This window comes from Euleptes europaea, chromosome 2, assembly GCF_029931775.1.
Source record: "Euleptes europaea isolate rEulEur1 chromosome 2, rEulEur1.hap1, whole genome shotgun sequence".
Classification (NCBI taxonomy): Eukaryota; Metazoa; Chordata; class Lepidosauria; order Squamata; family Sphaerodactylidae; genus Euleptes; species Euleptes europaea.
This window is the reverse complement of record NC_079313.1, coordinates 73,586,580-73,599,093: the sequence shown is the minus strand read 5'-3', so window position 1 is coordinate 73,599,093 and position 12,514 is coordinate 73,586,580. Positions and strand designations below refer to the sequence as shown.

Below are 12,514 nucleotides of genomic sequence, written 5' to 3'. Positions count from 1 at the left end.
TGTGATAAGAGGTGAAAACTCACTGCTTATCTATATGATCGCTTCCACAAGCTATTGGGATAAATTAAATTTGACCGCATTTGAACTGGAATGATAATAAATGGAAAAGTCTAAATTGTTTCAGGCCTAATTACTAATTTCCATTCTATACTACTGCTAGAAAGAAAATGAGAAAACATTTCTTCTATACATAGCTCCAAAACAAAGTATAGGTTGTATTTTCAGCCAACATAAACAGATAACAGTTCATGGAATTATGGTGGTGATGGACAGATGTATAACCCAGCAGAACTCCTGTCCCTGTACAACTTTCCCTGATGACCTTGTTCTTTACAGATATCCAATGAACAGGAGGGGAAGGAGAGATTTGTATCTGGTGTTTTGTGTCGTACCATTAGTGCACCAAGCTTTAAATAAATTATAGCCCAAGAACAGCAAGCAGAAGCATTTTCTCCTGCTGTTTTGGACACTCTCCCATCCCTGTGGTGATGGATGCTGAGCCACAATACAAATATGCAAAGAATTTGTTAGGTATGCCTCAGAGTTCATATGTCTTCATTGTACATAGCCCATATCGTGTCATGTCGTCCTTGAAAACTCTGTAAAGGAGCTTACAATTAAATTTGAGACTGTGAAGCTGAAACACAACTGCCAGATGCCAGATGGCATTTGGGAAGAGAAGAATTTATTTTAGTTTTATAGCAGAAACGGGTGTGGGGACTTCTCCAAATACTTATGAAGTTTCTTTTAAGAATGGGACTGAAGAGTATATGAGGAAATAGAGAATGGCAGAAAAAGTGCAATCCTAACATTGTACCAGATTATGAGGAAGGAACAAGATCAGGTGGTCTGTTAGTTTCCTGCCACAGTGTATGATGCTGCTTATAGAACATTGTTGCAAACTCATTTTGGTCACTATAAATAGTAGCCTTTGTCATTGGTATCTAGGGGAGTTGGACATCATTTAATGCTTAATATATTGCTAAGCAGCTGTCAGTAGTAAGCATATTAATTAAGCATGTACATGTTCGGTATATAATCAGAAAGTGCCATATCTATTTGCCGGATGCATAAAAGGTTGTGCAGACATGTTTTCTTGACATTTTCTCCATGGTATGTTTCTCCTTATCTAATTTTTTTCTCTCTAAAATAGTTGACATTCTGAGGGAGATAGTGAAAAACAAGCAAGTGCCCCCAAAGAGATGGAAATCAGAGGCTAGTAGATAATGTGTGGAAATCCACATCTTAATGTACAAGATATTTTTTGTATTGCCTTCTACATGGGAAATGTTTTGAATAACCTGTAAAGAGTTGCCAGGTCTTCGATCTAGAGATGGTACCAGTCTCCATCAACGCTATTAGACCTCTCATTCTACTGCTTGATTGGTCTCTTTACACACCCTTCTCTCCTACATGGTATAGCATACAGGATACTGGTATGGACTTAAAACAGGAAAGAGAGTAGACTATCCCAAGCAACCAATGGAGCAGGAGGTTGGAGGTGCAGTGGGGGCATTTTATTTTAATACCACTGAGATGTTAAAGAGATAGACACTCTCTCCAAGTGGAGACTTGGAAATCTGAGTTTGGCACAAATGTATATCCTATACAAGAAGAAGAAACAGAAGTGGTCCTTGGCCCTGCATCATTTTCAAATCAAACAAATAAATGCATTTAGACTTACAAAATTAATCATACCTGCACTTAAACTGTCTTAAGTGCTTTGCAGCTTCCGCTAAAACTATTCAATCATAATGCAATTTCCCCTCTCTTCACTCACCATTAGTACTAAAAAGAGGGAAATGTCACTTGGATCTTTTTTGCCCTCTGACTTCATTATGTTCAAGTTAGATTTAACAAGTAACATGCTCCCCCCCTCCCAAAAAAACTGTAAAAAGTTTATTCTGGAAAGATGAGGACCATCAAATCAAAGCAATTTAGCACAATGTGACAAGAAAGATTAGCCTTGCCTGATGCTCATCTTGGTTGAAAATAATTTAAATAAAGCTATAAATCTTCAGGAGATGCTACAACTTTTTGTGTCAGCTGGAAACTGTCTTCTAGATTTTATGCCTGAAATTCAAAGTATTCAAACTACTGTTCCTTTCTAAGTGACATTTTAGACTTAACTTTCCAAGTAGAGAAAGGGGTCATTAACAACACGTTCTGCACAACGATGCATATCAGAAACCTGGTGCTTTTTTTTTCTAGAAAAGCATCTTCAGGTGGGGGGACTTTGAGCAGAGAATCAGCAGGGCTGCAAGCTGTGAGGAAGACTGATCAGGCACCACTGGCCACCACGATGGAAGGAACAGGGTTGGCCCTGCTCCCCCACACTGGACTATTTCTGTATGGACTGCTCAGTTCTTTTCCCAGCCACAGACTGTATGATCTAAATTGTTCCCCTCCCCATCTCTTTTTCCCCATGGGAGTTTACCTGTGTTTTAAATTCATGGAAGAGCAATTTGCAGCCATTTAGGTGGAGCATTGTTAGGAACCTCCTCCCCATGGCTATGTCTCTGCTTGTAATCCCCTACCCTAATGGTGTTAGTCTCTCAATATGTACACTTGTACATAACAAAGTAACTCCCTTGAAAGGAACGAGTGACTAGCTGACAACTAAAAACCACCTACCTCGATTAAACAAAGTTAATGCGGCTTCAATAAATGAACTCTCTGGAGAGTGGTTTGTTCATCTGATCATTGGTAGAAACTATGATATGTACAGAAGACTTGTGGAGGAAGATCCTTAGGGACAGCAGCCTTTGCCTCCAAACAGACTGTTCTTCTAAGTGGTTGCAGATTGTGGTTCCCTGACGGCCAATAGCACCTTGACAAGTCTGAATTGGATCTGAATAAGTGGAATAAGGAAATATTCTCTGGCAGACAGGAAAATTTCCTGAGCACGTGAGAAGCCCAATAACATGAAATCATAGACTCTCAATTTCCAGGATCTAAAATTACCAAGGACCTTGTATTACCAAATCATATTTGCCTGATACCTGTCCATTCCTTCTTTCAAGAAGGCTTTGTTTCTGAGTAGACTCACTTAGGATTGCTTCATTAATGGCTTAGAGCTAATTCTGCTTAGTTCTGCAGTCTGCAAAGTAAGTGTCATGATCTAATGATTTGCCATGGGCACAGATGTTTCATTGCATATGTGGAGCTTCCTCAGCAGTGGAGAAGCCATTCACACATATCTTCCTTTGATGTACAGCTCAATAATGCAAATAAAAGATCCTTATATGCATCTGGCTGGATATGGGTTTCTGGAGTGGAATGAAAGAAAGGTCTTTTATGCATAGCTGTTTCACTCACTGTCACACCTCTGACAACTTCAGGTCTTTGTGTTGATAATGCATGCCATTTCTGATCTTCAGAGGTCACCTCACTCTCCCCCTGCATTTCTCCACATTTTGCCCTCGTTTTCAGATACCTGTTTTATCTGAAATTTTAAAATGTGGATAAAACGCAGGGAAAGGCAGGGGGAGAGTGAGGCAACCTCTGATGGTTCGAAATGGCATGCATATCAACACAAAGACCTAAAGTTATCAGAGGGGTGATGGTGAGTAAAACAGCCATGCATAAAAGATCATAGTAAATCGCTTGGTATAGTATGAATGCTATAACCTTTAACAATCAAAGCACAACCCCCCAAAATCTTTAACAGGACAATTTGTTCTTTAAACAATGTAAAGAACTTACACATATGCCAGACTGACAATTCTAGCCTTAGATGCCATGACATTTTGAATTTCTGACTTTCCCACACACCATGAAAATGTTTGCCATAAATGTCTTTTTCAGCAACAATGGTGTGATATCATAACCAAATATAATAACAATGAAATTGCAAAGAATGCTAATTCTATGACACGCCATAGCTCTTCATCTCATAACCCTTAACGATTGCATAACTTCCCTCTTCTTGTTTCAAATTCCTTTTCCCAGCTTGCTCGATTGACATGGTGGACTAGACATTTTAAAACTCCAGAAATAAGCCTTGAGAACCAAATATGCCAAAGTACAGAGTTGACTTCTGCCAAGAAAGAGACTGATTTGGATTCCACTCCATGGGAGAATGGAGATTTGGATTGTAAAGAATATAGAGGTATGTTATCTGTTTCTGTCCAAGCAACCTTTTATGCTTGCCTTAAGAAAAGTTGTTTCCATTCATGAATTGCCCTGCCTGGTTCATGGTACTGAGATCTTATGCCTGCAGAATTCTAATTTTATGTTCTTATATCAGAAAATGGTAGTGGAAGTATGTATTAACGTGTTTAGGATTTTTGTGTGTGTCAGCGAATATATATATATATAGAGAGAGAGAGAGAGAGAGAGAGAGAGAGAGAGAGAGCAGTCAGCTACTGGGAAAGAGCTGAACACAACTATGAATGGCGCTATTCTTAAAAACGCAACTGAACTAAAGCTGAAAGGATGTTTAATTGCTGACATAAATGGATGCCAAAGGAAAGTCCAAAGCTGTTTGGCACATATAACAGAAACATGGAATGTGAGAAATATGAATCAAGGTAAACTCAACACTGTAAAATGAGAAATGGAATGTTTAAACATAGCAATTCTGGGAGTGAGTGAACTAAAGTGGACTGGATTAGGACATTTTCAGTCAGAAAATTAGGAATCGTTTTACTCTGGAAATGACAAACGCAGAAGAAACAGAGTTGTTCTAGTAGTAAGGCAAGTAGCACAAGTAGTCAGAGACTATCCTGCAAAGTCTGACTGAATAATATCAATCATATTTCATGGTAAGACTACCAACATAACCATCATTCAAGTTTACACTCCAGCTGTAGATGCTGATGAGGACAGGGGTGTGCATTCAGTTGAAACTGAGCTGAAAATAGGGAACTTCTAAGCCCTTGATGGTCTCCCTTCAGCACTTTTGAAAAGTGCTGGCATCTCTGTTTATGTTGAACAACCAGGAAGGAATCATACCAGATTCATGGAAAATCTAGTTTATTACAACAGTTTATTGAAAAGGTGATAAAACGGATCCATATAACTACCGACCAATCATTCTTTTGGCAGTGATTGGCAAACTATATGCAAGTTTCCTGCAAAAAAGCTGCTTTGATGGATGGACAATGATAAAGTTATAGGTGATAAGCAAGTGGACTTTAGAAGAAGCTGTTCCTGCATGGATCATTGTTTTACACTGGCCTTGCTGGTAAATAAATATTTTGTAAATGTGCCAGGCTTTGTACCCAGCATTCATCAATTTAAGAGCTGCTTTTGACTTTATGCTGCCCACTTGCCTGCTGGATTGTTAAAATTATGAAGCTTTATTCTGGGAATTCATTATGTATTAAACTAGATAATTAGGGCTCTGTATTGAAAAGAATTTATGTCCAGAGAGGAGTGCGGCAGGGCTGTGCACTTGCGCCACATTTGAGAGTCAGTGTGGTGTAGTCGTGGTTGAGAGCGGCAGACTCTCATCTGGTGAACCGGGTTGGTTTCCCCACTCCTACACATGAAGCAAGCTGGGTGACCTTAAGCTAGTCACAGTTCTCTCTGAACTCTCTCAGCCTCACCTAACTCACAAGGTGCCTGTAGCAGAGAGGGGAAGGGAAGCTGCTTTGAGACTCCTTAAAGGTAGAGAAAAGCAGGTATAAAAACCAACTTTCTTCTTTTTCTTCAACCTATTTTTGGATGGTTTTATGGGATATTCCAGTTTGTGTGCCTTGTCTGGAAGGTTGTTCAGCTCGTGCCTTATTATATGCAGATGATGTAGTAGTGCTTCCTAGGTCTCAGATTGGCTTGAAAAGAGCTATAAAAGCTTTTATGACCTACTGCAGATCTAGAGATCAAGGCTTTTTGCATCTATTGCTAAGGATCAAGAAGCCTCGGCTGGGGTAAGAACAGGGTACAAATTTAATAAAATAATAAAATTACGTGGGTACCAGGAAGCATAGCAGACACAATGACATCCCTGAACATGACTGTAGGGGCTACTGGATTTCTGGACCGTTCATTAGATCTTTTCAGTCCATGCCCTCAAATGCAGAGAAATATGTCTAGTTTTGCTTGGCTGTTTGGGAGAATTTTGCTTATATCCTGATACCTTAACTGTACAGCAAACCTATTTACATTTCCATTCATGATAATACATTTTCCATTGTATGTAATTTTAAAAGGTGTGCTGGCTTTTTTTGTTGGCTTTATTGAATCTTCATCCACAGCTGACCATAGCTGCATGTCAGTTGGCAGAGGAGGGGGTGGTTACAAAAGACTGCTCTGTTCTTGTACTGAATCCAGTGGATTCTTTTTAATATTCTATGTCCCATATTTTAGTGTCAGGTGATTAAAAGCTATGCCACAGCACATTTTTTAAAACCCAAATTTTAAATTGAATAATTAAAAGGAAATCTTTGGCAGGGAGCTCCCCCCTCCAGCTTTCTTAATTGTCTTCTGCGCTTCCTTATTATAGAAAGACACCGTTCTGTAACAATGGAAGAATTATGAGAAGAGATAAAACTTCCATCTTTGAGTCTGACAGGTGGCTTGATTCACATTTGAAGCAGCTGTTCATCCTAATGTTGTTAATTATTTGTCACCTTTGTTTTCACATGAGCTAACTCATCTGTCCTTGCATCTGTTTGCAAACAGATCTTGGTGATTAGGTTATTAGCACTGATGGCAAAGGAAATGTTACATCCTTCATCCAAAGGTATAATGAGGCTTTGGGTTATTTACGTTCATGTCACTGGAGCTTCCGAGAAGCTCTCTTCAGCGTGCAAGGTAGATTTAGGACAGGCTCATTTTAATGAACAGAAGCTCTTTAATTTTAATAGGTGCATCCTTTATAGATCAAGATTTTTCCAGAAATCCATTTTCAGGCTAGGAAAAGCTTCACCTGTTTATTATGCAGGTTTTAATGACACAATAGCCCCACCCATGAAAATGTCATAACCATGAAAAGAGATGACAGTTAAAAATCATTATGAGGACTAAAATCAGTACTCTACAGCAAGTAACAGACATGCTACAGAATTGACAGGAGTGAGATACAATATATCATGGGGACAGTCCACAGCCTCAAATAAAGGTTGCCCCTCCTCTCTTGATAATATGGGCAGCACTCTCAATAGAGTTGCCGTTTTTTTTTCTAATGGGGTTCCCTCTACCTTTATATCTATGTGACAAGTTAGGTGACAAGGAAAGACAAGGCTCCTGTAGCTTTTGTAAGGTCTAGCCTGCCGCTTCGGCAATTCCATCTTTGATGCAGTTCTTTAAAAGTACAGGAGCTCTTTCTTCATATTCCACGGTCCACCCAATAGCAATGCAGAAAGTCAACAGATGATCTTTGCCCTAGTAGGCAAATGTGTTAGGGGGATGGGGGACAGAGCAGCAGTGCTCTCTCCCAGTGACTGAAAAAAGATGGTAAAGCTGAGGAGGGACACCTTGCAGAGAGGCTCATAGATTTGGTCAAACCAGAATTATTCCTATGTAAACTCTACCTGAGTCTAATCAGCAAGGTCTGTTCACCTTCTGATTTATTTTGTCTGAAGGTCTTCACAAAAGGGAGTCCGGAAGTAAACAAAGCAAAGTCTCCAGCCATTGCGCAGTTCCAACCAAATATCTAGAACATCACCTGTATTCACACGGTACTCTAAGCCCCAACTGGACACCCAGCACTCTGGGCCCTTCACATCTTTGTGTATGTTATGCCTGAAGTAGTCTCAACACGCAAGCTGTAGCTAGGAGGAGCAGGTGTGGGTGTGTGATTTTGCCATCAAGTCACAACTGACTTATGGCAACCCCACAAGGTTTTCAAGGCAAGAGACGTTCGGAGGTGGTTTGCCATTGCCACCCTTTGCGTGGGCTGAGAGAGAACTGAGAGAACTGTGACTGGCCCAAGGTCACCCAGTAGCATTCATGTGGAGGAGTGGGGAATCGAACCTGGTTCTCCAGATTAGAGTTGGTCGTTTTAAACTACTACACCATGCTGGCTAGTTAGGAGCAGGTTATTCATCCTATCAAGCTGTTCCCATGGATTCAGCAGAAACTAGACTGGAAATGAGACTAGCCAACTGTGCAGTGGCCTCTTGCTGCAGAATCTGGCTCACTGCATGGATGAAATACTTGACCCCTTGAACTCCATTTGAAAAGGAGGTGAAAAAGTGTCTTAGCTACAGCTTTAACAAGAAGGTCTGGTTCATGAAGTACATGACATTATGTTTGCTCTCATTCATCTCTTGTCTTTCCCATACTGCTCATCTCATATAGAAAATTTCAACTACAGTCTCTGAGATGGGGTACTCTTACACATCCGGAATAATGCACTTTCAATCCGCTTTCAATTCACTTCAACAATTGTTTGCAAGAGGATTTTGCCATTTCACACATTCAAATGCAGCTGCAAAGTGCACTGAAAGTGGAAGTGCATTGTTCAGGATGTGTGAAAGCACCCATAGGAACCTGGGTCTTTGTTTCGTTCTCTCTCTCTCTTGCTGAGAATATAAAGTGAGATATATGGTGTCACTAAACAGAATTCCTTTTCTCATTTTTTCCCCTACAGAAGTGAAACATCCTTGCTGGAAGAAAGTATATTTCTGGTTCTGTGGTATTTCCACCACTCCCAAGCCCACTTTAACCAGAGAGGAGGAAGCAGCCCTTGAAAGGAAACTTACCAGCATCAAGGAAGAACCGTTATGGAAAGCCATTTGCAACATCAATGCTATCATTCTCTTGGCTATTAACATCTTCTTATGGGGCTACTTTGGATGAGCCAAGGCTTCTAGGGAATTCAAATGAGAACACAGTTGGCTAGCCCAGCTTGCTATAGAGCAAACACAGGAACCAACTGAACAAAACAGATTCATCTTGAGGAAATGAACTCCCACACCTTACTCAAATGAGGATCTCCAGGATGGCAGGAGACTGATTCCCCACCACACTTATAAGCCAAATAAAAAACAATAGTGACCTAAAGAAGATAAAACAATTTAAACACTAATTATGCTGTATAAATGATTCTTGATAATATTTGATATTTTCTCCAAAGCTCCATGCTTCTGGAAATGAAAAAAAGAAAAGAAAAGAAAACTTAAACGCAATGAGAATATGCCCTGACGGTGCTAGACATTTGTTCAATAGGTACTTGAATGGAGACCCTCATACATGCACACTCTGCTGTCGTTTATAGAGATGTGTGGGCCAGACTCTCAGACTTGGGAAAGGATTCATTTTTCATCCTAGCACTTCTAAAAAAAAAAAGAGTTGTCAACACAGTTGAATTCATATATCCATGTTGCGCACAGATTGTGATAAAACAGCACTATCCTAAATGAAATGCATTGCCTCTGTTGTAATTGACATGCAAATCCATTGGCAGCAGACATTTTTAATGATGTCAATACATATTCCTTATTAATCTTTCTTGCTAGAGTAGTGCCAATCAGTAAATGATTATCATTCATTTCCCTGACAAATCTATCAAGGTCATTCATTATTGTTCAGCAAAAAAAAAGGAGGGGGGAAAGATCGTCTTTTAAACCAAGATTAATGACTTACTGTTTCCTTGTCAGGCTGGCTGAGCAAAAGGAAATGAAATTAACAATGAACCCCTACAAACATGTCACTACACTAATTTAGTGAGAAAACATTTTAAAGTGTTATTTTTAAATGGAATGTTCTTTTAACATATCTGCTGGTGTAGGCACATTTTAATACATACAGGAAAATAAACGTCATAAATCTGTATGAGTGCTAAGCTTGTAAGCCAGACTTCATTTTAAAACTCACTGCTGTAGATATATTCTAAATAAACAGAGGAGTCGATTAAAACATTTTTGTTTTAATCAGTCTTTGTCAAATATTATTCTCATTCATTCAAATTTAGATTTTATCAGTTAATATCATTATCAGTAGGGAGTACTATGGAATTTTGCAAGCTTTTCAATTTGATTCAAAACTCCCCATTTCACATGAACACACATGAACACATGACGCTGCCTTATACTGAATCAGACCCTTGGTCCATCCAAGTCAGTATTGTCTACTCAGACCGGCAGCAGCTCTCCAGGGTCTCAGGCAGAGGTGTTTCACATCACCTACTTGCCTAGTCGCTTTAACTGAAGATGCCGGGGACTGAACCTGGGACTTTCTGCATGCCAAGCAGATTCTCTACCACTGAGCTACAGCCCCTCCCCTATTTGCTTCTTCCATGTTTGAACATAAAACATGAATCCTTCATTCCACCACAGTTTCTATTTCCTAGGGCTGACTTTTTCTCTTAAAATTCATGCATTTTTTAACATTATTTGAGTGTCAATAAAACATTATATATATCATATAAAGCTATATATAGATTGCCTAATAAAAATGAATAATCAATACCAGAAAAGAAACGGGATGAACCAAAACTGTTCACAGTGGCAACAACCAAAAAAAGGAAGCAAAAAAGGGCATATCCATGACTAATTATCACCCACTATCCACAGCAGTCCTGAGCTTTGTTTATATTGTTATACTGGTAAACAGTTGTGCTAAATCAGTTCTTGTAGGTTATCCGGGCTGTGTGACCGTGGTCTTGGTATTTTCTTTCCTGACGTTTCGCCAGCAGCTGTGGCAGGCATCTTCAGAGCATCTTCAGCAGCCACAGCTGCTGGTGAAACATCAGGAAAGAAAATACCAAGACCACGATCACACAGCCTGGATAACCTACAAGAACCGATGAACTCTGACCGTGAAAGCCTTCGACAGTTGTGCTAAACGTTTTCAGTTTGGTGAGCCCATAAGCTTTTGTTGCATTGTACATAGTCTGCAGTGAGAATTTTTTTCCCATAAAGTGAAGCTTCACGCTTTATGCAGTGGACACAACTGCTGTGTGCATACCGATGTTTACACCAGTGTTTCTTCATAAAATGTGGCTATCATACACTTGTGTACACCCATCTGAGAATCATGGCTTCATGCATGTTTAAAAATGTACAGACACAGGTATACCACACTTTATGAAATCAGTTCTGTGACTGGGTCTGCTATGTGTAAGTGTACAGCTGTATACATGTACAGCTGCCCTAAAACAAGAGTTTCTAGTTTAGTTTTGCTTTTTCCCATAAAGTACGAGTAAGCCACATTAGAAATAAATGGCAGAACACTATGCGGTTTCTAAAACCTGGTTCAGCTGTAACAATTTGTCATTCACATTCTTTTACTTTCACATGAGCAGTTTACTTCCATGAGCAATGTGAATGTGCGAACTGAGGACAGACAAAAGACAACAGAAGCTATGTGCACAAAGGGAAAATAAAAACACTAGCAAGGGGGAGTGATAGTATCACAGTGAAGTAATACTCAGCTGCTGAAACATGAAGATAGTTTTAGATGAGTAGCCATGTCGGTCTGCAGTAGAACAGCAAGACGAAGGGAATATTGACTCCTGAAAGTATATACCCTGGAAATCTTGTTGGTTTTTAAGGAGCTACTGGACTTGATTCTTGCTGAAACATGGTTTGCCATGATGAAGTTCTTAGCAGGAATCCACCACCACCACTGTGAAACAGTTTCAGTAGTATTCCCGTTAGATACACAAAATTTACACACAAGATGTGGACCGGCAGCGGGTCCAGGACGGCGTCCTACCCTCACCTGCTGCGGTGCCTTCCATAGCATGTGCCTTGAAGGTCACAGCAATGCCTCAGACAGGGAATTTCAGGACCCAGAGTCTTCTCCTTCACTCCATAGGATGTAGGTCTGCATCCAACACTTCGCCACTCCTTCCTCCTTGGCTGCTGTGATCTCTCCTCTGTTTTATCCCTTCCTCCTATTACCTGCAACACCCACCAGTTCCCCCTCCCAGATCTCTTGCCCCAGGATCAGAGGAAGCTCACTTCCTCTCTTCCTCCTGCTCCAGGCAAGGGCTTGTATTGGTGATCAGCAGCACCTGCTGCTGACTGCCAGGCCTGCTCCGTCATCCCACACGTCTGCAGGGCAGTCCTAGATGATCCCTCCCCACCTTCTTCCTGGGTCGGGTAGTAGGGCTGTCGATTCAGTTCGTCCCGAACCGAAAAACAGCCGAATTTCCCCTGATTCGGCACTTTTTAGTTCGGGACGAACCGAACTAAAAAATGGCGGGAAAACGGGGAAGCCGAATTCAGCGAGTTCGGGAGTTCACAAATAAATTCAGCAAATTCAGGGCGCAGCAGCATAACCGTCAGTAAGCAGCATTCTCCCCCAGCCAATCGGTGGCCAAGCTGGGTCTTCTTCTGGCCAATCAGTCAGGATTGAGTACTGGAGGAATCAGCTGCTGCGCGGCCTGGCCGGGGAGAGAAAGAGAGAGAAATCCTCGTGGGGGGGTGCGTGTGCACATTCGCTCCTTTCTGTGGCTGCAGGGGGTGCATTTTTGGGGGTAGAGACCCCAAACTTTCAGCGGAGCTTCAGATGAGCCTTCTTAAGATACCCCCCAAATTTTGTAAACATTGGGTCAGGGGGTCCTGAGATATGGGCTCCACCCCTTTTCCCTCCCCTCTTTTCCATTTCCATGGCTGCA

The 12,514-nt window shown here is 40.8% G+C and overlaps 1 protein-coding gene across 2 annotated transcripts in view; it reads left to right on the top strand.

Annotated features, from left to right (window-relative positions):
• SLC5A9 (solute carrier family 5 member 9) overlaps nt 1-8,865 on the top strand; it is a 43,353-nt gene extending 34,488 nt beyond the window's left edge. For both annotated transcript variants that reach the window (XM_056867647.1, XM_056867646.1), the window contains 2 exons: nt 3,952-4,111; nt 8,540-8,865. In XM_056867647.1, coding sequence (XP_056723625.1) covers nt 3,952-4,111; nt 8,540-8,748 — 369 coding nt within the window. In that variant the 3' untranslated portion in view covers nt 8,749-8,865. The remainder of the gene's footprint in view (nt 1-3,951; nt 4,112-8,539) is intronic.
• Nucleotides 8,866-12,514: the final 3,649 nt, after the last annotated feature.